Source organism: Xyrauchen texanus, chromosome 39 (genome assembly GCF_025860055.1).
Source record: "Xyrauchen texanus isolate HMW12.3.18 chromosome 39, RBS_HiC_50CHRs, whole genome shotgun sequence".
NCBI classification, from domain to species: domain Eukaryota; kingdom Metazoa; phylum Chordata; class Actinopteri; order Cypriniformes; family Catostomidae; genus Xyrauchen; species Xyrauchen texanus.
In genome coordinates, this window is record NC_068314.1 from 26,135,072 (window position 1) to 26,161,507 (window position 26,436).

The following is a 26,436-nucleotide window of genomic DNA, read 5'->3' on the forward strand; positions in this document are numbered from 1 at the left end:
AGGTTTGGCAGTCTTTGTAGGGACCAAATTAAAATCACCTACATCGTGGGGACACATCACGACCCAAAAATGAAAATTTTGACATCACCCTAATGTTGTTCTAAACCCATATGACTTTCTTTATTCTGTGTAACACAAAAAGAAAATGGCTGTGTCTCGTTTGGACGGCTGCATCCTCCGGACGTCGCATTTGTTGGCCGCAAACATTATGAAGGCTGTCTCGTTTCATAATAGGGAGTAGGACACTTTGAATGCAGGCTTCGAATGCAACCTTCTTTCATGCTAATTTGGAGGATGCATGAGGTGTATCCTTCGTGGGCACTCACAACCTACAATTCTTTGCTTCAACGGAAATGTCTAAAAAAATTATGCCAATTTGCCCGTTAATATGATGTTCAAACGCAAGTAATGTTAATTCCCAAGTTGAAGTACCTCAATAGACGGGTGTGGAGTATATAATATGTATAATAATATTCAGGAGTGTAAAGTAACAAATTAAAAATACTCAGGTTACTGTATTTAACTACTTTTCCCCAAGAATTGTACTTTTTTAAGTAGTTTAATTAATTCCATCCATCCATCCATCTTCAACCGCTTATCCGAAGTCGAGTCGCGGGGGCAGCTGCTCCAGCAGGGGGCCCCAAACTTCCCTACCCTGAGCCACATTAACCAGCTCTGACTGGGCGACCCCGAGGCGTTCCCAGGCCAGTGTGGAGATGTAATCTCTCCACCTAGTCCTGGGTCTTCCCCGAGGCCTCCTCCCAGCTGGACGTGCCTGAAACACCTCCCTAGGGAGGCGGCCAGGGGCATCCTTACCAGATGCCCAAACCACCTCAACTGACTCCTTTCAACGCAAAGGAGCAGCGGCTCTACTCCGAGCTCCTCACGGATGACTGAGCTCCTCACCCTATCTCTAAGGGAGAAGCCCGCCACCCTTCTGAGGAAGCCCATTTCGGCCGCTTGTACTCGCGACCTAGTTCTTTCGGTCATGACCCAACCTTCATGACCATAGGTGAGGGTAGGAACAAAAATTGACCGGTAGCTCGAGAGCTTTGCCTTTCGGCTCAGCTCTCTTTTCGTGACAACGGTGCGATAGAGCGAGTGCAATACTGCCCCTGCTGCCCCGACTCTCCGGCCAACCTCCCGCTCCATTGTCCCCTCACTCGTGAACAAGACCCCGAGGTACTTGAACTCCTTCACTTGGGGCAAAACTTCATTCCCTACCTGGAGTACGCACTCCATCGGTTTCCTGCTGAGAACCATGGCCTCAGATTTAGAATTAATTACAATTAAAAAATTGTATACTTTTACTTGAGTATATTTTAAGTGCTGTAACTGTACTTTTAATGACCTATTTCCCCACCGTCTGTGTTCGTTACTTCCCTGTCCTGATTTTATTTATATCCATCATACCATTTTATCCATGGCTAGAGAGAGTCTCGTGACTCCCGTCAAATCAAATCAACCAAACACTTGAACATCAGCTGCAGATTTGGTGCCATCTCTTCAAGCACAGTTCACATGAAAAATCGTATTTGCATCAAAATGTTGGAATTGAGCACTGTCTCGTATGCTCTGTCATATAAAGGCTATTAATCAAACAACAATAACAAGGAAAAGTGAAAACCACTTGGCTGAATAACTTCAGTAGCTTTAAAAGTATTAATGTAATATAATACATTTTATAATCATATTTTTTAATAATATTGTTAGTTTTTTTAATAATACCAACCCCTGATGTAGAGAGTGTTTTACTTCATATAAAAAATGACCAGTAAAGTAGAGATGATAAAATATTTTATAATTATGCTTAGCCTTTATAATTTTTTTCCTAATGCCTGATAGAAAAATATCAACCTTTGTAGAGCAGTCACAAACTTCAGAAATTGTGCATCATGGATTACAATGAGAACTATTTCTGGGTACAAGAAATAAATCAATGTGGAACATTTTATCTAAAAAGGAGGACAATGTGGCCCCTCATGTGCTACTTAAAGAAATTGTTCACTCAAAAATGAAAATTCTCTTATTTACTCACCCTCATTCCATCCCAAATTCCATCTTTCTTTCTTCTGAAGAACACAAATTAAGATATTTAGAAGAATATTTCAGCCTTGTAAGCCCATACAATACAAGTGAATGGATGCCAACATTTTTACGCTCCACAAAACACCTAAATGCAGCATAAAAGTAAACCATATGACTCCAGTGGTTAAATCCATGTCAACACATGGATTTAACCACAGGAGTCACATTAATTAGGCTACTTTTATGCTGACTTGTGATTTTTGGAGCTTCAAAATTTTGGCACCCATTCACTTGCATTGTATAAACCAAAGGAGCTGATACATTCTTCTAAAAATCTTAATTTGTGTTCTGCTGAAGAAAATGTCATACACATCTGAGATGGCATGAGGGTGTGTAAATGATGACAATTTTCATTTTTGTGTGAATTATTCATTTGAAGCCTGATATGGCGCCTGTACCAAACAACTGTTCGAGCCCCTCTATTGTGCAAAACGCACAACGTGACCCTGCCTTTTAGTGGGTTTTCATAAAAAAAAAAGTGCATTCCTTGCATTGTTTGAACATAATTTATGCACAACAATAACGCTCTGTCAGCATACACATGAACTGATTTTAATGTAATTGTTTCATACATTATGATATTGAAAATAACTTTTTAATCTTAATTTCTGTAATCATGTTGCCCTTTTATTTTTCCATCAGATTAATGTAGTGTTTACATTATCATTGGTAAGTGATGTATTTTAAAAGCTGTCAATAACCAACACCTATAAAATACCTATATTTTTTATTCTTTCTGGCAAACAGCCATAAACTGGAATGTAAATTATGGTATGTGTGCAACATTTTTAAATTGTGACATAGAGTTTTATTATAAAGGGCATTGCTTTCACAACTCAGTACTCAATACTCACATGAGTACTTTTAACAAGCTACTCTTTTACACTTACTTCAGTATTTTTTAGTACAGGTACTTTTACTCTACTCATACTATATTTCTTAAGATGTAATAGTAAGTTTACTTGAGTATCATTTTTCAGTACTCTTTCCACCCCTGATTATATTAATATTTAATTAAAATAAAGTATTAGACTGTAAGTACACCTGTGAAATCTATTTTCTTTTCTCTTTACATCATTATAACTCTCCTAAAATGTACCTCATACATTCTCTTCTAAAGGGACTTTGTTCCCTTCTCACTCAAAGTGCTCGCACTTGTTAAAGAGTTGCGTGCTGTCATAGCAACCGTGTTATGTTCCGTTTCCGTTTGTCCTACAAAGGCCATCTCATTTAAACGAGGCATGTTTAAACGAGGATGCTAATTATACTGCAGCCTTCAAAGGACGCATCCTACATAGCATGCAGCCTTCGAAATGAGACACAGCTATTGTTAGGCAGAATGACAGCCACAGTCACCATTCACTTTGATGTTATGGGGAAAAAAACATTGTGTGTGCGTGTGTGCATTTATGTAAAGCAGCAGGAGAGTAATGCCTGCTGTCTAAACGGTGACCATCAACATTACTATTGTCAGGATGACAATCCACATCACTTCAACCATATGGCCCCTTCCTTCATTAACCCTAAAACCCAAACAAAAAGTAAAAAAAAAGGATTAAATTAAAGAAAAGAAATTATTCTCTGGTCAATCATTCACTTAAAAGACATGCAGTTTTTTCAAGTTCTTTTGAAGCTATTCAAAGCACTTGCATTAGCCATATTCTTATCCATTACAGTGCATTTGCAGAATTCTTAAAGGGCGCAACACAATTTGTACCAGCTTACCAGTCTGAATAAAGAGTGATGGAAAGAAAGTAAATCTGCTGGCCTGGAAATACAGTGCCTGCTGGCCTGCACATATCCTATTCTCGTGCAATGTGCAGAGTAAACGAAAAAACTGGACTCAGTGCCACGTCTTGTTTCCAGAAAGCATTGTGAGAGTGTGTGCTTTGAGTGCAAAACATATACAGCGTGGAATTTACAGGATTGCCCTTTAAGCACAGATTCTGCAAAGCTTTGTACTTCTTCTTCTCTCTCTCTCTCTCTCTCTCTCTGAAAGGATGCAGAAATGGTCAGTGCATGTGTTATTTTCCAATTGCCCCAGCAGCTCTGCAGGTGGACAATATGCTTGTCCTGCAGTCCATTATAAACTGCACATGCGCAGACCCTTGCAATTTGCAATGCTTATAACACTCAATTTAGTTAAGAATGGGGTGCAGTTTGAAGCACTATCACTATAACTTCAATAGGAAAAACACACACTTTTAAAGATTGCCCCCTACATGGTGCCTCCCAGGGCGAGTGCCTCATCTTTGACAAACAGTCATACTGAATGCGTGTGAACCATAGAATAGAACTGCAAGGGGTGATTGACCAGAGTGAGTCGAGAATGGCTGAATGAGCATGCTGGGAAAATGTGTCCGCTTTGAAACTCTGAACCAAGGGATTGCAACACACCCGAAAGTATGCACAGTGAGTTTATAAAAAACATCTGCTGCAGAAGCAGTGCTCAGTTAGGACAAAGTCACACTAATTTGCCGACCGAATTTGTGATTTGTTTATTTTTTATTTGAAATCGGACACATTCAAACTCATGGAGAGTTGTATCAGGGAACATATTTCTCAAGTGCTTACCTTGGCCAGATGACAGCAGGGTTTCTACAAGTGAGAGAAAACAGAGAGAGGGTTAGAAGCAGAATGTTAAACACAACACAGACATCAGCAGGTACACTCAGTTCATAAGGATTCAGTACAAGCAGACTATGAAATGAGAAAACGACATGCTGCATGACATGTTAAACAAAACTTAACAAGAGCAAGGAGAGATTAAATTGACAAAGCTATTGCACTAATTAGGGTTGGGTGACTGAAAATGTTCCAAGGAACGAAATCCAAATCCAAAAAAGAAAAACTTTCTTTGCAGAACGTATCCAAAAAAGGGAACCAAGTCCCTTTCAGTTGTGCCAGAGTGAAAACTTAATTTTCAAATGTTGGTAACAATTAATAACCAGATAATTTCATTCTGATATATATTTCATGTAACAGAAGGCTAAATGGTTAATTACAGGACAAATAATTATGCATCTCTCTTTATAGCTGAACATGATAACATGAACATGATAGGAGTGGTGGTGGCCTAAAGCACAGGGCTGTTAATCAGAAGGTCACTGGTTCGAACCCCAAGGCCACCACCATTGTGCCCTTGAGCAAGGCACTTAACTCCAGGTTGCTCCGGGGGGATTGTCCCTGTATAAATTGCACTGTAAGTCGCTTTGGAGCATCTGCCAAATGCATAAATGTAAATGTAAATGATAAGCATGTGCTTTGATTCTGAAGGAAACTGCAGCATCGCACATTACTTTGCCTTAATGCACATTGTGAATGTAATCTTCAGTGACATGCTTGAGATATTTCAGACAAGTATATATCATTACTATGTATACAACCCTCTACGTACACGTTGGAGAAAGTGGCTCGTAATTTTTAGATTGTTATGTTAAGATATTAAGAAAACCTAGAATCAAGAAAAAAACAAGAAAACCCCCATCATCATAAATGATGCATCATGTAAATGGCTCCTATATATATATATATATATATATAGGAGCCATTTACATTTAAACAACATTGCCCAGCTTTGGCTCTAATCATGTTTAAGAATTCCACCAGTGGCGGCTTGTCAATAGAGGGCGCTGGGGCGCCGCCCCCATCAAAATTACAGAAATATACATGAATACAAAAATTATATAAAAATGAAATAAAATAAAAAAATAAAATAGTTTACTCATACGATGTGCAGCCTGGTAGTAAGAGCCTCAGCATTTAATAAAAACTGTGTTTAATCGGTTAACTATTTTCTATGTTTTTCAATATGTTTCATGCAGTTTAATGGGCGAGGGACGCCGGACAAATAGGTGTCTATCTGAGTCCATAAATTTTCGGGCAGCATGTGACCTGAAGCTGGTCTCTAATTGGTTTCTTTAAGATTCTCCTCCGGGCGCAGGTTGCTGCGTCCCTGGCGAATCAGAATTGGATACATGTTATTTTATCCAATCTGATTGGTTCTCGTCACCTGTCATTCAACTTTACGCTCTTGGCCACTACTGCGAGTGCGCATGCGACTCCGCCAAATCTTTGCTAGGCTGATCACTTTCGCAAAGATAATGGCAGCAGTTAAACCAAACTCTGTCATTGATTTACAAAAAAAACCCTTTCACAAGGCGTTCGCTGAAAAAAAAAGAAAAAAGGAAACTCTCTCCATTCCATTGGTGAGCAAAGCAGTGGTTCTCAGCCAATAAAGAGGCGCTGGGCGCTCAAATTTGAAGAGCGTGAAAGGATTGCAGCAGAGGTGAGTTTGTTATAGAAATGAGTCAAAATACCATTTTACATTATTGTTGTGCTGCAGAGATGTCCTGCCCACATATCATATTCTACAGACTCAAGAAAAATTTTTTTGTTTGGAATAAATCCTTACAAAAATCATAATTTTAATATGATACAACAGCATCCCAAAAATAATAAATTGGCAACATAAAAATAAATGATCAAATGAAATATGAAGCCACCAAAAACTACTGTCTTGTATGGGACAAAAACTCAAATGGCTCTATTTTTATTTTGAAAGTCATTGCAACTGTGACAATTAGTGGCCTACTCCAGGTTACTACCTTACATTTGCATTATATATATATATATATATATATATATATATATATATATATATATATATATATATTTAATTATCTTTATAATTCTGTGATCTGGGACACACTAGGGAGCGTTTCTCCTTCACAGACCACCTTGTCTGTGCCACCTTGTTGCAGGGGACAGGTTTGATGATTACAAGGATACCTTTCCTTAAGATGCATTGAGCAGCACCATGAAAGCGTACCCGATGCTCAGTGTAAGCAAGCTGAAGACAGAGCTCTGTCTCATCTACAGCAAGGAAGAATTCAAAGCCTGCTGTGGTGCTGTGGACCTATTCCAGCTGTTTATGGAGAATAATCTCGAAGAAGTCTTTTTAGAAACTGTGACTCTCCTAAAAGTTCTCATTACCACACCCATGACCACGGCTGAAGCTGAGAGGTGCTTCTCAACCTTGAAAAGAATAAAAACTTTTCTCAGAAACACCATGACCCAGGAGAGGCTGAATGCACTGGCAATGCTCTCCATGGAAAAGAGACTTGTTACTGAGATGACTGACTTTAATCAGAGAGTCAATGAGAAATTTGCTGGCTAGAAAGAAAGGAGAGCAAAATTTATGTTCAAGTAGTCAACATGCTTTTTGGTACTGCTTTGTATTTATTTTCGCCCACAAAAAAAGCGCCCCCCTCAAAATAATTATCACCAGCCGCCACTGAATTCCACCACTTTATTTTTTTCAATCATGGTAAAGCATGTTGCAACATCATGACGACTTAGAATGACCCTGTCTTTGAAAATTAAAAGAGATCTTCCCAGGTTATTCAACTTTTATTTTTATTTTGTTTTTACTACTCTTTTGAACTTCACTTTCCCACTTCACTTACTGTGCAGAATGGAGAAAAAGAGAATCCAATTTTGCTATGAAGCACCTCAACTGTGTGCAGCTTCTGGTTGAAAAACAGTTGTCTCAAAGTTCTTTCATTCCTTCACCTCTTGAATATGCAATCCATGTTTCAAAACATATGGAAAAGCACATGCAACATGGATAAATCAGACAGCAAGCACACAGCATCCAGAGTGATGTAGGTCTTCTATGCAATGTCATGGTTGTTAATTTTTTCTACATGAATAACAATTTCTCATTTATTCAGTATTTCATCCTCCACTGCTGCGAATTCAGGCAGTTCCCTTCTGCTCCCTAAGGCTCACATAGACACATTTGGCACACAATCTGGGCATTTTGGCATGGATGCAGACTCTAGCGCTGCGTATGAACTCTCGCCCATGCCTAAACCTTGTAGCGCTCACCAGGAGATGACTAACAATCACTGTTCCGATTTCAGACTCCCAGCAAGTGTGGGGTAGACTTAGCCAACTGTAAAACATCAAGGAACTTGCCTTTAAGAAAACAAAATTTTAAAAATAAATACTTCCTTCATTTGAATAATGAACTAAGAAATTCTTTGTCACTGAGGATTCATTCAATATTCAGACATGCATTTTAATGTAGGTTCAATTAAGTAGCATCTGCCTGAAGAAAACAATTGTATAAAACATTTCCAGCATTACAAAGTCCCACTAATCATTCCTGTCAATACTCTGCCTGTTCCCCTTAGTGTCACTATTCGCACAATGTTAAGCATTTAAATCACTCTTACTTTATTCCTATGTAAGCATTATTTCACACATCTCTAGATAGAAAGGTTGTTGCAATTTAATTCTCTCTTTTGAAAATACAGATTATTTAGTTCCTTGTTCAACAGTAATTAAGGTCACTGTATGAAATACACAAACTAAAGGCATTTCCCAGGTTTATTATACATAAATCATGCAAATACATTTTTCAGTGTTTATTTTATTATTCAAGCAATTGTCATTATATTCACTGCAAAAATGACTCCTTTCTATATAACCTAGGTAGATTGCCAATTTGTAACGAGGCTCAGCACTATTTGCCTAGTGCAATTAATTAAAGTTGTACTATTACTGCCAACAGACAGCAGGCAGTAAACAAAATTTTATTTAAAAGACATGTTTGTGTACATTTTCGTGCAATCAATAAATGATGATTCAATGATGTAGCAAAACATTACAAACGGGCATATACACTTTCAGTATTTGAAAAGAGCTGATTCAGGTGTCTGGATTACAGTGGTGGAGGGATGCTGTACTCTCCCAGCACAGTAAGATTATGGTTGTCTGCTGCATGCTTCACAATGAAGGACTCAACAAGATGAGGAATCGCCATGCCCATGACCATTCACATGCATGTGTGTGTGTGTGTGTGTGTGTGCGGTTGTGCCATTATCTAATTTTCATTATTCCTTTTGTGAATCAAATGGCAAAAACACTGCAAGCATGTGCAAATACATTGCACCGTCAGTGGCCACAATTAATTCTTAGTGATTTTTTATGCTTTACAATTTGTTGCTTGAGGATTGCAGCAATTCTTGTTTTGTGACATAACAGCAAAAGTCCCTAAAGATCCTCTTTAGACATTACCGATTTCATTGAAATGACTCAACATAGACTAATGTAATTAAAATTGTTCAGCAAATAAATAAGCAAATGTATGAACAACTGAAAATCCCATTTGAAATTCAAGAGCAGAAGTAATACACCCATTACAATTCTGCTGGGTCTTGTTAAAACAAGTAGAGTGAGAGAGAGAACGAGAAAGAATAGAATTTCTAAGAAACACATTTCCCAACAAAACACTCCCACAACAAAAACATGAATAATACATTGTGAAAATGGCAACAAAAAAAAATCTGTTCCACATGGAACTCTGTATTAAGTGGAATGAGTGTAGTGAGAAGTAGAAATTTCCATGTTCCTCTGTCGTTTTTGCTACTGGGGAAAAAGCCAGAAAGTTGTTTTCATACAAATTAATTATATGTCTGGATATGAGAAACAACAATGGACTTCATTGTTTTGTGCCATTTGCTTGTTTTGATTAATTGTTACTAATGGGTTGTGTGCAGAATTACAATGAAGTAAACACTCTTGATTGCATAAATAAGCCGGAGTGCACTGCAGAGGGTTTATGATGTCAGAAGCAGTGACAGTTCGAGACAGTAAAAACAAACATAAGTCTGCTTGTGCTCTTGTTTAAGCTTTGTAGTTTTTAGTTTTGGTTTCTATGCTTGAAAATAAACCTATTGTTTATATACTGAAAATAAATAATGTATATACTGTATATATACAGTACTGTGCAAAAGTTATATGCACTTATGCATAGTGAGGATGTCTTCAAAAATAATGCCAAAAATAGTTTTCATTTATCAATTAACATCATACCAGGTCCAGTAAACATAAAAAAGCTAAATCAATATTTGGTGTGGCTACCTTTGTGGGGGCAATACCAACTCTTGCAGAGTGCCCTGTTCTTCTATTGTAATCTTTTCTATTTACAAAAGTAATGTTTGTGAGTCTATAATGTATTATTCCAACTGACTTTTCACTTAATTCTAAATTCAGTGACAAATACCTGACAACTATACACAAACGCATCAAAGAAGGACCTTTTTTTTATTTTGAGATCGTTTATGTTGTGATTTTTCAGCGGTAACTTGATTTTCAACAGAGACGTCTCATAGCAACCAAACTGATAAAAGATGTTGCAATGCTAGTTGCAATTCTTCAGGTTTATGATAATCAAAAGAAAGTTTAATCCACCATGTTTTGAACATCTGTCTCTGCAAATGTTTGTGTGGCAGCGGGGGCATGATCGAGCACCCGTCCGGAGAGAGAGAAAGAGGTAAGTGTGCTTACACCTGAGATAAATTAAGTCTAACACCTCTTTCTATTTCCAGTGAGCTTGAGGACAGCGGCATATAAACAGCCACACCACCCCCAGAACGGGGAGAGAGAGTCTGGCACGAGAGTTTCAAGGTGAAACTGTTGCGTTTGTGATGTTAAAGAGTCGTGATAAAGACTTTGTGATGATTACGAGACTGTGACTAGGAGCCTGTGATGCTAAAGTGTTTGTGAAGCTGAAGAAGTTACTGTGGCAGTTGTGACTGCGTTACCCCTAAGTTTGTGATTAAAAAGCTCACCTAAGACCTGAACCTTCCTGACACATTAATGTATATTATTGCATAAAAGTGAATGTTGATCATTGACTGCAAATCTTTAGTATTTTTTGTGATGTCATAATATCAAATGTTTAAAGTGTTGAATTTTTTTTTTTTTCAATTCAGCTTTGTGCTAGGCAAAGAAAACCTATTCATGCATGTCTAGGTTGGTTTGGCTTGAAAATGTGATTTGCACGGAGAGTTTAATGGGAATTGTCGCGAATGTCAAATGAATGTCAAACATGAGACTAACTTTACCGCACTAACAAATACAGGGCATATGTGATTTGGATTTGAAGCTTGAAGTTACTGCAAAGATCAAACTGTTAAAAATATTCAAAAATAAAAAACAAAGAAACCTGCACCGAGCGAGCACAAACCAACGAGTCAGAAAATGTGTGCATTGGACGAGATGAGGTAAATGACGTCACAGATCTGGGAGATAATTTTGTTATTTCTTTGTAATGGAATTAGTTAGATTGTTTCTTTCAACAGCACAAACTGGCACAAATCGAGCACAAATGAATGCCACCGATTTGGATCGATTTGGACAACATGGGGTGGAAAGTGACGTCACAGTCCCGAATCATATTTGTTATTTCGAAGGAATGGAAATAGATAAAGTGCAAATTTTAACGGAACAAACCGGCACAAATCGAGCACAAAAGAATGACACCAGTTTGAAGCGATTCGGACGACATGGGGTGGAGAGTGACGTCACTGTTGTTTAAAAAAGTAGTTTTGTTATATTTCAAAAATTATCACAGTTACAGGTTTTTTTTTTCAACAGCACAAATCGAGCACAAATGATTGACACCGGTTTGGAACGATTCGGACGACATGGGGTGGGGAGTGATGTCACAGCACCGAATCATATTTGTTTTTTTCTAAAGAATGGAAATAGATAAAGTGTTAATTTTAATGGCACAAATCGAGCACAAATGAATAACACTAGTTTGGAGCGATTTAGACAACATGGGGTGGAGAATGACGTCACCACTTCCGAAAACATTTTTGCTATATCTAAGGAAGGGAAATAGTTACAACGTTTGTTTTAACGTCACAAACCGAGCACAAACGGCCAGGTTTGGATCAATTTGAGCGAGATTGGGTGGAGAGTGACATCGCACAGCCCAAAAAATTATGCTTAATATCTTAAACACCAAACCAGCACAAACATTAATTTTTGCGGCATAATTCAGCACAAACGAATTAAATAGTTTTGGTGATTATTTAATTATATGGTGTGCCAACTTCACAGAGGTCTCTGGAGGTGGATAATGCCTAGGGTACACAAACCCCTAGATGGAAATCACTGCTCGCTTAGGCTTTTTGTTTCTATGGGCAATGTTGCAGTTTAGTTGTGATAGAATAAACCAGGCTTGCGTCTCTTTGTGACCACCTCATGAAGAGTCTTATTTTGACCTTCTAACTGAAGTCCAAAGTGACCAAAGAATTACAGTCAATCTAAGAACCAGGCTCAATAGCTCTGGAGGCTTTAGGCATCTTCTCGTATCCCTCTAAGCCTTTCCAGTTGTGGATGCAGCCTCTCACAGACATGTGGTACACCATGAAAGAGGTAATATTGTGTAGGTGTGACATGGTTAAATCCGACAGTAGAGCAGATCAGGAGGATTTCACACATTCAGTGAGGTAATAGGAAACAGCCTCCACAAACGCACACATACACAAACACACACATATATGGCAGAGGTAGCAGAACAACAGAGGGATGCACGTATAGCACAAACAGATTGTGGGGGTAATTCAATTTCCTGCTACCGCACTGAGGCTCAAATGGTCTCCATCAGTGGTTCAATCAGCGGCTGCTTCTGTAATTTCCCCAGCTGGACTTTCACATAGTATTGTGCATTAAAGGGATGCACCCGGGCCAATGCTTATACTCCAGCAAAATACTCAAGCACAGAACTGCCACAATGAACTTTACAGTAGAATGCTGTGTTAAGACAGAACATGGTCTGTAACACATGTTGTTGCTAAACAAGTGAAGACAACTTAAGGTGGGGACCCTTGTCGTATTTCCAGGTTTTGAATGGGGAAGAAAACTACAGTGGTGAATGGGAGACCACATCAAATATTATTTTTTGTCCATTATTATGCATCCACGACTTTCCAAAAAAGGAGAAAATAGAGAGCGATGGATTCCAGCAGTCAGAATAGAGAAAAGTGTAATATTACACAAAAAAATTATGTTATATATCCTAAAAATATAAAAATACATTTGCTAGCTTTATGCTGCTAAATAATGCGGGAACATGTCATCCCAGTCTGTAAAATTGATCCATGGTGTTACAAAAGACCTTTGTAGATGTATTCTACATTTATAGTAATTGTGTAAAGTAATATCATATTTAGTGAAGTGAGAGTCCTGTGGGTTGCATCAGGAAGGGCATTTGGTGTAAAACCTGTCCCAATTCAAATATGCGGATCACGGATGGTCCGCTGTGGCGACTCATAACAGGAACAGCCAAAAGAAGAAGAAGATTTAGTAAAATACTGCTGTTTATGGTGTTTTCTAGTTTAACTGATGTAAATTAATATAAAAAAAATCTGTTTAATACCGTCACCCTAATTGAGAGTATCAAGTGGTATGTATGTTTTTTTTTTTTTTTTTTTTAATTTTTCAAAGGTTAGCTTGGATGATGTTGAAATAATTTATATTATAAGTTTGGAGCTTGACAGGCTACAGATTCATAATAGCTTCACACACATTGAAAAGTATAATAGGCAACCATAGTGCTTGAAATTTGCAGCACACGATGGAGCACTGAAGTACTACTTTTACCACATTTTACCACAGAGAACATAAGCTAGGGAGCAAAATAATTCAATTTATAACAGGATTAAATTGCTTCATCACAGTGCAGACCACATTATTACATACAGGAACAATGGGCTCAAAAAGACTGCAAATTAATGAAATTATAGGGAGGTGAAGAGTTATTCTGCCAAGGACAGCTGAAAAATTATTACAATGCCACATGTACAGTGCCACCAGAGCCAAAGGTTCATTTCTGATTGTACAAAAGTTTCTTGGACATTCTAAAACTACTGGGAAAGAAAAGTAAAGCTTTACAGCTTTGAATTATGGGGTTGTATAAGCCACTGCTTTGGTTACTGTGAATAACTAAAATAAAATAAAATCTGCTGTAATTCACTCAAAATCTCAAATTGAATTAGTGCTGAAGTTCTACATCACATCATGTAACAACCTGTTTTAATAGGTAAGCTGCAAAGAGACTATTAAAAGCCTTATGGTAAAATTTTATATACCCAGCACAATTCACTAACTAGGCACAACTGGTGCTGACCCAGACTTTTGGTTCCAATAACTTATGAGAATGTAGACGTTTGACCATACGGCTTCCTGATATTTGGAAGGAAGTAAGCACAAATTCTTGCAAAGCTAAGATGTTCATAACATGCCTGCTTTGTCAGGGGCAAATGAATACAGTGCTAGTAAGACATTATTCTTTTTTGGTACAAAACTGTTAATGAAACAATATTTATAAGCAAATCAACAGAACCTCATGTTATTTAGTTACATTCCCATATACCTTATTTTTTATTTTAAATATTTTTATGTTTGTTTACATATATATATATATATATATATATATATATATATATACACCGATCAGCCACAACAATAAAACAACCTGTCTAATATTGTGTAGGTCCCCCTCGTGCCGCCAAAAGAGTGCCAACCCGCATCTCAGAATAGCATTCTGAGATACTATTCTTCTCACCACAATTGTACAGATTTGTTATCCAAGTAACTGTACACTTTGTCAGTTCAAACCTGTCTGGGCCTCATTTCCGAAAAGCATCTTAAGCCTAAATAGATTGTATAATCCATTTTATGATTCATCTTAGTTTTGCTGCCAATTTCCCAAAAGCATCGTAACTTAAGTAGTACTTGAAAATGCTTGTAGATTTAAAAGTGCTCTGGAGTACTTGTACAGCGCAAAGAGCATCTTAAAAACATAGAATTATACAGACATCTGCAATACAAATGCAAAATTACACCAGATACAATTTAAAAACATATAGCTGCAATTTATATTAAAACTTTAATATCAGGATACCTATGTTTTATTTATTAGTAAATATTGTTTTAGTAAAACAAATAAAGTTATTTGTGTGAACAAAAAGGCATGATTGAAGCAGAAAACAGTTATTTATTGTTCTGTGTAAAATGGTAAATGGTCTGCACTTATATAGCGCTTTTTTAACCTTAGAGGTTACCAAAGCGCTTTACACAATCACCCATTCACACACACACACTCATACACCTATGACGGCAGAGCTGCCATGCAAGGCGCTAGCCTGCCATTGGGAGCAACTTGGGGTTCATGTGGGCTGGGAATCGAACCACCAACCCTGCGATTATCAGCTGACCCGCTCTACCACCTGAGCCACAGCCGATTGCATTTAGTTTGAGTGCTGTAAATAAAATTGTTCAAAGACATAATTTGCTGCAAGATATAATTTTTATTCAATTATCCTTTCACAAACAGTTGTCCATGGTCTGCTGTGGTGGAGACAGGCCCAGTTTCTCTTGTTATAACTTATATGGTGGTCTTGACCATATAATCGTTACATCATATTTTTCCTCATATCCGTCACAGCGACAGCACTTTGATCGCAAACGGCTGTTTTTAATTTCCAGAGTTTGTGTGATTTCTTCGTAAAAAAGTGAATATCCACTAACAGCTGCTGCGGGTCAATTGTGTCTAATAGAGCAGACAAAATAACAACGACGGTGACCCGTGAAATACAATCATTTATTTAAAATCCTGTGTTTTTCCTGATGCAACGATCTGGTGGAAATTTAAAGATACCCTAATCTCCAATAATTTGTATTACTGTAAAACGGGGTATTTCAACCTCAAAAACAGAACTTTTCAGTGCAATTTGAGTGAAGCACCCATAGGCCGCAATTCATTTTCTGGGCAACCAAAAGAACCAGGAAAGAGCAGGGCAAAGCATTTGTTTGTGAACAGTAACTGAAATCGCACCTTTTATGTAAAGTTGTATAATGCCTCATAAAGTGCAAAGGGCATATATCAGTGCAGCACAGAAATTTTTCCCAGAACGTTCTCGTGACTTGGTAGCAACTCTTCCACAGCCCGGTACTGTGTCACGACCCAGGGTTTGGGGACCTCAGGTATACAGAATATTAGCTTATCCATATATCCTCTTCCTATCTGACACCAAAAGTCTCTCGCCAGCACTACAAGTTGTGTAGCACCACACAGGTAGCGTTGCTTTCACCATTATCAATTTTGGGAGTAAAGAGCAGACCTCCGTTTTATATGTGAATGTCCCTTAAGGGCACCTTCTAAACGTCTCCTTATTTTGCGCTGCGAGATAACACAGTGAACCTCGTAATGCTTGTAATTTGCAGGATCATACACAGGGCATCCAATGTCTTCCCTAATCCTGGAAGCTTTCATATTGAGAGAAAGTTGTGAAAGCAAAATATTATACTTGCACATGTGATTATTGAAGCATTGTTAAAAACATTTAATGTTAATGCAGTGTTAAAGAAACAGGTATTCCTGCATAAAATTATTGTAAAACAACATGTAGTTAATGAAGTGAAATATTTCAGAAAATATTTTTAAACAGATATTAGCATGGTACATTACAAATGATTATATAGTACTGTACAAATATAATAAAGTTACAATGACGAGCAGCATTATAAGGTTACATTTCAGCACTGTCACGTGGATAGCGACTCTCTTAAGTAGCACTTAAGTGCGTCCTCGCACATTAATGTTAAGTGCAGTTTTGGGGAATGGATGTAAAAAATAATAACATTCATGGAATCGCTTGTAGAAAATGGTCTTATCCACTAAGATCGATTGTTAATCGATTGGCAAACTGACAAGTCTCCAATGATCCTTGCTCTTGAAAGTCTTGGCTGTTTTTGGAGGCTCCTTATATATTATGACATGATTGCCTCCTCTGTTTAACATCTCCTGTTTCACATTGCCTTGATATTTTAACTTGCCAAATTGTTATTAGTCTTAAATTGCCCCTGTCTCAATGTTTTTGGAACATGTGGCAATCATCTGATTTGAAATTATTGTACATAAAAAAACTATGAAATTCACAATATAAAACATCATATAATGTGTAGTTGTAGTGCTTTCAATATAGCAAAGGGTGAATATAATTTACAAATCACTAATTTTTGTTTTATTAGAATTTTTCATACTGTCCCAACTTTTTCGGAATTGGGGTTGAACATAATCATTGAATTGCTTTCTCACTCAGTGCCTGTTGTTCTGTCACATAATTAATTGGACAAGAATCCCATCAGTTGTTATGCAGTCACAAAAGCTGTAACACTGTGTGGGTGGTGTGGTGCAGTAGTTTAAGAAAATACATAGACAAGTAACCAAAAGGTAAGTAGGTTTGACCCCTGATCGTTCTGATCACCATTGTGCTCTTGAGCAAGGCACTTAACCCCAGGTTTCCCAAAGGGGTTTGTCCTGTGATAAGTGTACTGAAAGTCACTTTAGATAAAATTGTTTTCTACATAACTATTAACTTCCAGGAAGTATGCACACAACCACTTCAGGCACATCTACTGCTCTCTTTATTAATACTAAATCATGTAATTATCCCCACTCTGCCAAATTACTGACAAACACCATCCTCAAACATTTTTGCATCAATTGAAAAGAGTTTCCATTTTTCTCTTCCATTAAGACACAGGTTCTGGTCCCTTGGAAACCAAGAAGTAATAGTGTTCACATAAACAATGATGAGCACAATTCTGAGGTTGTATTTCCCCTCCAAGATACAATTTTTACACCACTGAAGGTTAGGTTTAGGGTGAGTACTTGAGTTAGGGCATTTGGTTGCAAAAGTATGCTTTCCAGTTGACGGTATTACACAATTTACAACTAAAAACAACTTGCTTTTGGTGCCACTCTATGGACATTTCACCTGGAAACTGGAGCTCACATGTGCCCATGGGTTTATCAACACTACCAGCAAATTTCGATAAACACAGACTGATTTCAGCAGCAGAACATTGTAATTGTTGCCGAATTCACTGTGATATCAGTTTGGAAATTGCCAAATATGCTGGATACTTTTTGGCTGCTTTTTAACTATCTGGGCTACACTGGTCCTTATCTATTGAAATAAATATACATCATAAAGATATTCATTATTAGGCAAATTTCATATGTGTAAACAGACCTAATTTAAATCATTTAAGCATAAGCCTTTGATCAAAAGATTTTTAAGATTATGAAAAACAAATGCTGTCAAGTGTGTCAAAACCTTTGGGTGGTATTATGGCATCTTTCACATTATGACCATTTCAACACACTGAATCACTGTTCTCAGTCACTGTAGGCCACATCATTTATCTCAATCAGCAACATTACTTCATCATTACCATCATCACTGTCATTATCATCATCACTGCATTGAGTTTCTGCTCAAAGTAAAACAATGACACAGTACTCTGTGGGTGGGTTTGTTTTGGGCCCACAATCACTAACCGATTGCACAAACATACATAGTCTCATTTCTCCTTCTCTCTGTGTTTTCAGTCTATCTCTGCCCATTCTTTCTCTCTTCCCTCATCATGCAGATGGAACCTGTGGGCACAGTGTGGGAGATAGTGCAGTAAGCTCCACTCTCCTCTTCTCTAATCTCATTTCCCACTGCCTGGATTAAACAAATGTCTGTCATTACCGCTCACTGGTGGATGGGAGGGTTTAAGGCCCACAGGAGCAGCACAGAGAAAGAGAGGGAGTGACAGAATGGCATAGAGAGAGACAGAGGGAGAGAAATTAAAAATAAACTAACAGGAAGAAAAAGGGAGCAGGTACAGTACTAAAGAGACCATGAAATGAGGGACCAAGGGAGATAATGAGAAATTAAGACAAAATAAGTGGGAGAGCAAGAGCAAGCGATGGAGAAAGCGAACAAGTGAGAGATTTAGCAAGCATTCAGTCTTCTCTTACTTCAATCCCAGAAAGAGGTTGACAAACCACTCAAACTGCCCACAGCAGACATAATAAGCCAAATATATTTGAGAAGAAAATGCAAAACAGAGAAAAAGAAGGACTGATTCTATTGAGAAAAGGAAAGGAGGAAAGTGACCATCATCAACCAATATATTGCCTTTTTCAATGAAAAGAAAGATGCTCTCCCCTCATCAACACAAGCGCTTAAACGCTATAACATCAAGGTGCACCCAGGCCCTAAAGGGGGTCAATTAGATTGCTCCAACAGTCAATCCTACAGGGTTCATTTTAAAAGGAAGAGAGAGAGGAGAAAGGAACATTATCCCCCCCCACCCCCACGGTGTGTTTACAGCCTGCTGGCAGAGAGAAATTGTCAATCCCAATAGAGTTTAGATTCCATATATCAAAACAGACATTTAGATCCACAAGGGCCCATTGAGGTTGAAATGGTGTGAATCTATTTCTCTGCATGGAGGGGTGGATGTCCTCCCCCACCATCGTCTGGTTTATTACACTGTACCAGACTGTCTGGAGATCCCGACTGATGGGCCTTTAAGTATTTTAGGACTACGAGAGATGAAACAATTTTCCTCCAAGGGAACACTCGCTCCAGGTCAGGGAAAGATAGTCTGGCCACACAGGACTCACGAGTGGCTTTCTTTTCCACAGCATTCCAAACACTATGGCCTGTGAAACCAAGAGGAGTAATAGAATAATTATTTAAGGGGAATAATTATTTAAATAAAAAATCAAGAGCAGTTGTTGGTTGGCTTGCCAATGTATTAGACCAAGGGTTCTCAACAGAGGCATTACCGCCACCCAGGGGGCATTCAAAGCACATTAATAGAGAGGGGGCATTAGGTTACAAATGGGGGGTTATCAGTCATAATAATCAAATCTATTGTGAAGTTCCTCTTTGCATTAAAACGTTTATCTAGACTTGGAGTATATCAGTTGGTTCTCAATTACACGGGTTGGTACGCCTTTGTACTGCATTTAATCTGAATTTGAAGTCTAGCGACACATCTGAAGTATCTGGTTTACCACGTCAAATACAAAGTGGAAGCACAACCTCGGCTAATGCACCTGTATGTCTCCGTAAATGGATACGGCTCAATGGACAGAGCAGCATGAGCGCAAAGCTCTTAAAGCAAGAATTAGTGAGACGCAAGGTGCGAGAAGCTGAAACCATTTTAATTCTGCATGAAATTATAAATCACCACCTTTGGATTTAATATAGTAACACTGTAGTTTAAGCAGACATAGATTGATAATAAATATTATCATATCTCTACTTCAGCACTATTCAATTTGTCAATACAGAAATCACATTATATCTAACCATGGTAGTGAAGAAAAGCCATGCTTCCATGTCCTTACTATGGTCTTTTTACAAATACTACTGTTAAAACTATAAAATAAATAATTATATTATATATTTTATTTAATATATTAACAATGTCACTTTTATTGTTAGTTTCTGTCTAAGCATTTTCATTTTATATACTCCAGATATAGCCCTCCATCTGCTTGAATTCAAGAAATGCATAATTTTAAAGGAAACTTTAAATCTGCTGCCGTCTGCCAGGAGGTGAAATCCAGTGCCATCGCCTGGCATCGCAGAGGTTCACTGGACAGCTGGCTGAGGACCGAATGGCGACGTGGCTGGGAACTGGAGTTCCCTTTCTGTCACTCACTTGATGTTGTGTCGAATGTAGTGACTCAAGTGGTCTCTTCTGAGAGCCTCGCTTACCTCTGAACTTGAGAAAAGGCCAGTGTCAAATTGGCAAATTTGCATGTCCTGCCCCTGGACATACGGATATAAAGGGGAGCTGGCGAGTGAATGTCAGACAGATTTTTTCTTTGGAGCCAAGCGGTTAGGCAACAGCAAAGCTGAGTTCACCACTGTTCCACTCACCTCTACTGGCAATAAGAACTGCTGTTGGATATACGGCATATTCCAGTGGCTTTCTCCTCTTTGCACGCTGTGCAGTCCACGCCCCTGTGCGCTTCGACTGCGCTTTCATTGCCTGAAAGAGTGTTTCTCCTCCTAAAATTGTTTATTTCCTCTAAAAGTGTTTGAGTTCCCACTCATAAAAGAGCAATACACAGCAGGCGTTGAACGTCCTTTTCAGGACGTGTCTTTTTAAAGATGTCTTTCCGACTCTGTGTAGTTCCTGGATGCGGTCGATTTCTCTCCACTTCTGATGGTCATAAAAGCTGCCTTGTGTGCCTGGGCTGCGATCACACGCAGGCAGCGTTTTATGAATGGTTCATGTTCTCAGTGCGTGATCATAGCCATGGCAACATTGCGGTCACGGCTTTCTTTTCTAACGAGAGAATGCCACTTTAGCCGCACCCCGTGTCGTTCCTGCTTCCCACGGGATTGAGGACGACCCGGCTGTTGTTGATGACGGGCTCTGTTTCACCGGGTAAAACCCCACGAACCACCCGCCCTGGCACGCTTTCTTGCATCTGTCTGAGCTCGGGATGAGTGCAGCTCACCTCGTGGCCAGATGGCATACTACTTCGAGCCCCCAGAATTGGATGACGATTTCGCCGCTGCATCGGAGAGCGTCACAGCGCCGTCTAATGCTGATGACTCGTCTGGGCTGCCAACCCCCCCACCGGTACATTTCTTCCCGGAAGTGCATGACGAGCTGACGAGTTCGTGGAGGGAATCTTTTACTGCCCCCCGTCTCCAGGACCCCCTCTAGGACCTGTGAAGCTCCTAAAGACCCAGGAAGTCAGCTGGTACCATTCTCATCCATATCCTCCTTTGGAGTCAGCCGCGACTCAGTGGAGGCTCCACCCCCAGGTGGTCCAGCTGATTTGGGGCTGCTTCGGCAGGGCACAGATAGATCTCTTTGCCTCCCAAGACAACTCCCACTGCCCGCTCTGGTACTCCCTAACGTAGGCCCCTCTCGGTACAGACCCACTGCCACACAGCTGGCCCCGGGGGCTGCGCAAATACGCAATCCCCCAGTGAGCCTTCTTGCACTGGTGCTGTGCAAGGTAAGGGAGGACGAGGAATAGGTCACCTTAGTGGCTCCTTACTGGCCCATTCGGACCTGGTTCTCGGATCTCACGCTCCTCGCAACAGCACCTCCCTGGCAAAATCCCCTGAGGAAGGACCTCCTTTCTCAGGGTGTGAAATTGTATGAAATTAATAAAAAAGTTCAGAACTTCATTTTTGTATAATAACATTCTAATATTTAATACAATGACAATTGAAAATGTAAATAATTAATATAATAACAGAATAGCTACATCATTCAGGATCATTCATCATTTAAACAACATGAGTAGTATACTGAATCTACTCTATATCCAGATACTTACATTTACATTAACATTTATGCATTTGGCAGACGCTTTTATCCAAAGCGACTTACAGTGCACTTATTACAGGGACAATCCCCTGGAGCAACCTGGAGTTAAGTGCCTTGCTCAAGGACACAATGACCATGGGGATCGAACCAGCGACCTTCTGATTAACAGTTATGTGCTTTAGCCCACTACACCACCACCACTCCAGATACTTAAGATGGTACTGTCCCCAAATACATGTTTTAAGATATAATGACATCCCTAATTGTACATGTATATTAAATTGTATATGTATTTTGTATATTGTACATTAACAGATTCCTAATATATAGGAAAAATAAACTAGACCAAAGTGATAGTGTTGCATAACCCCTCTGGTCCTATGTTTACCTTTTCACGTCTCAACCTTATTAATCCAAGGTACTGTCTATGTGACAGATCTTTATACCTGATGACAAATGTGTCACAAACAATACATGTGGTTATTGTTAAGAGCATACTAATTAGAGCACCAATCATTTAACAAACAGAAGAGTAGAAAACAGAAAGAAAAAAAACTTGATATTCTGATTGTATGGGCCAATTGATAGACACCTTCACAAACACAGATGCAGTTCAATGCATCTAATGCACAGTCACAACGTACTTGCACACAGATGTAAATACGTCTGATATTAAAGCTGTCAAATACAAATTAAAATATCTGTCAAATTTTAGGTAAAAATGCACAATTGAAGACAAAAAATGTGAAATAAAATTTTAGATGTGAGCCACGCAGTGACTAAGATTTCGGTGGACGTCTTTGGCTCTTGCACCTTGCTCTCTTATCTGCATCTCGCAGCATAAGCAATGCGTTTAACAACACTGTCAGGAAAGGAGTTCAATTTTATAAAAATGTTTCTTGCAATCCTTGCGTACTGTTCCACTCTATTGAACCACCACTGTTGCAGCACTGGGCTAAGATACAATAATAAATAATCTTTCACCAGTAGGCTAACCAAGTACACACTTTCTGAACACACTAAAAAGGCAGAGATGAACACATCAGTCATTGTGTGGCAATGAGGCATGACAGAAGCCTCCTCGAAAACTTTATCAAAAAATATTTCACAACTACTGGAGGCAGCAACGCACAAATGGTCAAAACGGCTAATGCTTCATCTTCAGGTCTGATTCATTGACTTCAGTATCCTGCCCTCTTTCAGTTAGCACCTGCTCTTAAATGGTGAGAAAACCATTGGCCTATTTGAGCCTGTCCCAAAAGGCTCTGCACTGATTTTAATGAACAGGATGGGGGGATGAAGAGATAGAGAGAAGGAGAGACAGAGCTGCAGGCTGCAGAAAGATCGTTAGAGCTTTAAGCTCCATTTCAAGACCTCCCCTCTGAGGCGCTCGCTTTCTCACTGGTCATGATGAAAGCGAAACAGAAATGCTAAATACAAACAGAAATTTGGAGAACAGAAGTGGAAAACAAAAGCTTTGAATAGCTCCAGGGCACTATATTGGCCTTTGAGCAGGGCAAGAGTTCAGACTTTTAACACAACATGCTCAGAAATAAACCAAGCACTTTATTTTTTTTAAAGCAATGACTACTGTCTATTGCCATGCTACTCAACAGGCAGCCCGTGGGATGCGTCCGTCCCGCAAACAATATTTTTGTGATGCGCGTAATGTCGTCATATGACATACAATTATTAACATGCATGATTTTAAGCCATTTATTTTCTATAGCCTTTATAGTAATTCTCAGTATTGTTAGGTTACTGGACCGTTATAGAGAAAAAATTAGACATTAGTGTGGCGTCAGTCTGTGTGCGCATTGATAGAAACAGTTTGTGCACACTTTACCACTTAAACATTTGCACGTCTCTTCCACACCCACGCATCACTGCCATAGTGCGAGTCAACGAGTGTTAGGTGACAAACCCTTTTGAAGAGCTCAGAGATATATATGGGGGGTGGTAACTGATTTATCCTGGAGTAACTGATTTATTCATCTTTTCCCAAATGCTTTATTATTAGTTATTTGTGTTAGTAACCTAAAAATGACACTATAAAGCGTGTAATCATAGATGGTAAGGATTTCTCATTGAAGCACCTTTGGAGCTAGTATTGGATCTGTCTGGTGTGTGTGTGTGTGTGTGTGTGTGTGTGTGTGTGTGTGTGTGTGTGTGTGTGTGTGTGTGTGTTTTCTAGGTAGCAAGTGTGTCATGACAATCTTTGAAAGTGACAACAGAACAGATTATATCTTGTTTCTATATATGGCAATAAATATAGACATTTCACAAAATGTTAATTTTAAATGAATGTAATATTTTTTATTTATTTATCTTGCAGTGGTTCATTTTGCTGCAGTGTATAGCCTACTTTTAAAAGTATGGATCTAAAAAACCACACACATAATGTATAGGCCAATATATAGGATGACCAGATTCCTGCTTGTTGAAAGTTAAATTGACGTATCCATACCTAGGTGCAGATCAATGCGAAGTAGAGGGTGAATCTGCATCTGTAACTGTTGTCACCTTGTTCTCTTTGCTGGTAGCAATTTTTCTCAGTGTGCATTTGCCTTTCAAGAATTTATCGTAAAATGCAGTGCAGTCCAGTCCAAAATTAAGACATACAAATAGCATTGCCTTCATGACTGTTACACTGAGTCAAGATTTATCTGTTGTCCTTGCAGCGTTCATTAATGAGAACACACGCTCCACAGATGTAGATGTCCCAGGCAGGCATAAAACAAACTCCACGACCTTGGCTAAGACTCCGAAGTTGATGGTCTTGCTCTCCAGCTCACGAAAAACATCTGTCCATCTCTCAGACACGGCCATCTTGTTCATGTTCCACTCAGTGATGTGGCGAGTGACAATGTCGAAGCCAAGCCAAAGGATTGCTGAAAATGTCTCTTAGAAATTTTGGAAATTTTTCTTGAGAAAAAGTATGCCTGCAGACCATTGAAAATGTGTCGTATTCTTTCAAGAGCTGGACCAAGAGAGCGGAAACGTGTGTTGCCATGCTGCAGTCATTTCTGATAGTCCAGCTGCACAATATCACAAAAGTCTTTGAGCTCCTTCACGTGCTCTGTGTAGATATGAAAGTATTTGTATACCTTCACAGCAAAACTCTCTAAATATATCAGAAGACAATACACTGATGTTTGCAATGTGTTATGGATAATGTGTGCATTACAGCCAAACCCCCAAACTTCCCTTCCTAGCTTTGACTGCAGCTTTTTCCAGATTTTGTCTTTACGAGCTCTCCTAAGACCACCAAATTTTGTGTTAGTATTGTCGGCACAGAGGGCAATTCATTTTTGATCAAGGCCATGTTTTTCAATGACGTTGGAAATGTAGTCAGTCAAGAGATTTTTCACAAAAATGACTAACACTTGGTGTGGCACACTTACTTTTAACAGCATCCACATGCTTTTTTGAATGAACATGCTATATGATGTCGGTGAGGCCTCCATGGGCAATGGAAAAGCGAGGTCCACAAATCTCACACCTCATTTTACTAGTCTCTGTTTGTGACTCCTTTTTTAGAAAATTAATCTCATTTTGAAGATCCTCATTAAATGTAAATGCACACTTCCTTGACATTTTCCGAGTTGCGATTTCATCTGTGTTTTCTTTCAAATTGACTCCTCAATCAGTTCACGAACTGGACAGTAGTACTATTGGAATCTATTGATAGGGGATTGTGATTGCATAGCTTAATCCAGTCATGTACTTCAAATAACATAGTGTGATTATATTGGTTTTACAATCTATCACCTTGGCTACCTTTGATTAGAATACTCACAAGACTGAGAAAGCTGCATATTAGTAGAGAGGACTAAAATTAGTAGAAAGTAGAAATTTTAGGAGAGAGGAAAGTCAGAAAATTAATTACATGAGTACATAATGTATTGAATAGCAAATTTAGCATAAATTACTCTGCTCATTAATATAAATACATTAAAACTTTTTTTTATTAAATAAAAAATGATACGAGTGCAACCTTCAAGGCTAAAGGGACTCAAAAAGTTGACAAAGTTGAGTTCCTCTGATATACTGTGTCTGAAAACTGAAAATGACAGACTTCGTAAATCTATTTATTTTTTTTACAGGCTTTTCAATGCAAGAAGATACACATCTTGACATTAAGAATCAATTTATGAGTTATTCAATTCAACATGAAATGGCATTTACAACTCATTGTTTATTCATAATGTGGTGTATTTCTGATTAAACTAAGTTTGATGAGAAAAAAAAAAGGGTGGGATGTCATAATCAACTAATTTGATTGCTCATTCAAATACCATTTCACCCTCAAGTATATCAATATTTCCCAAT

General features: G+C 38.6%; 1 protein-coding gene across 1 annotated transcript in view; it reads right to left on the minus strand.

The window, feature by feature from the left end:
• LOC127633033 (cadherin-4-like) overlaps nt 1-26,436 on the minus strand; it is a 389,224-nt gene that overhangs the window by 236,606 nt on the left and 126,182 nt on the right. Inside the window, exon 3 of the mRNA XM_052111894.1 lies at nt 4,663-4,686. Within this exon, the coding sequence (XP_051967854.1) occupies nt 4,663-4,686 (24 nt within the window). The remainder of the gene's footprint in view (nt 1-4,662; nt 4,687-26,436) is intronic.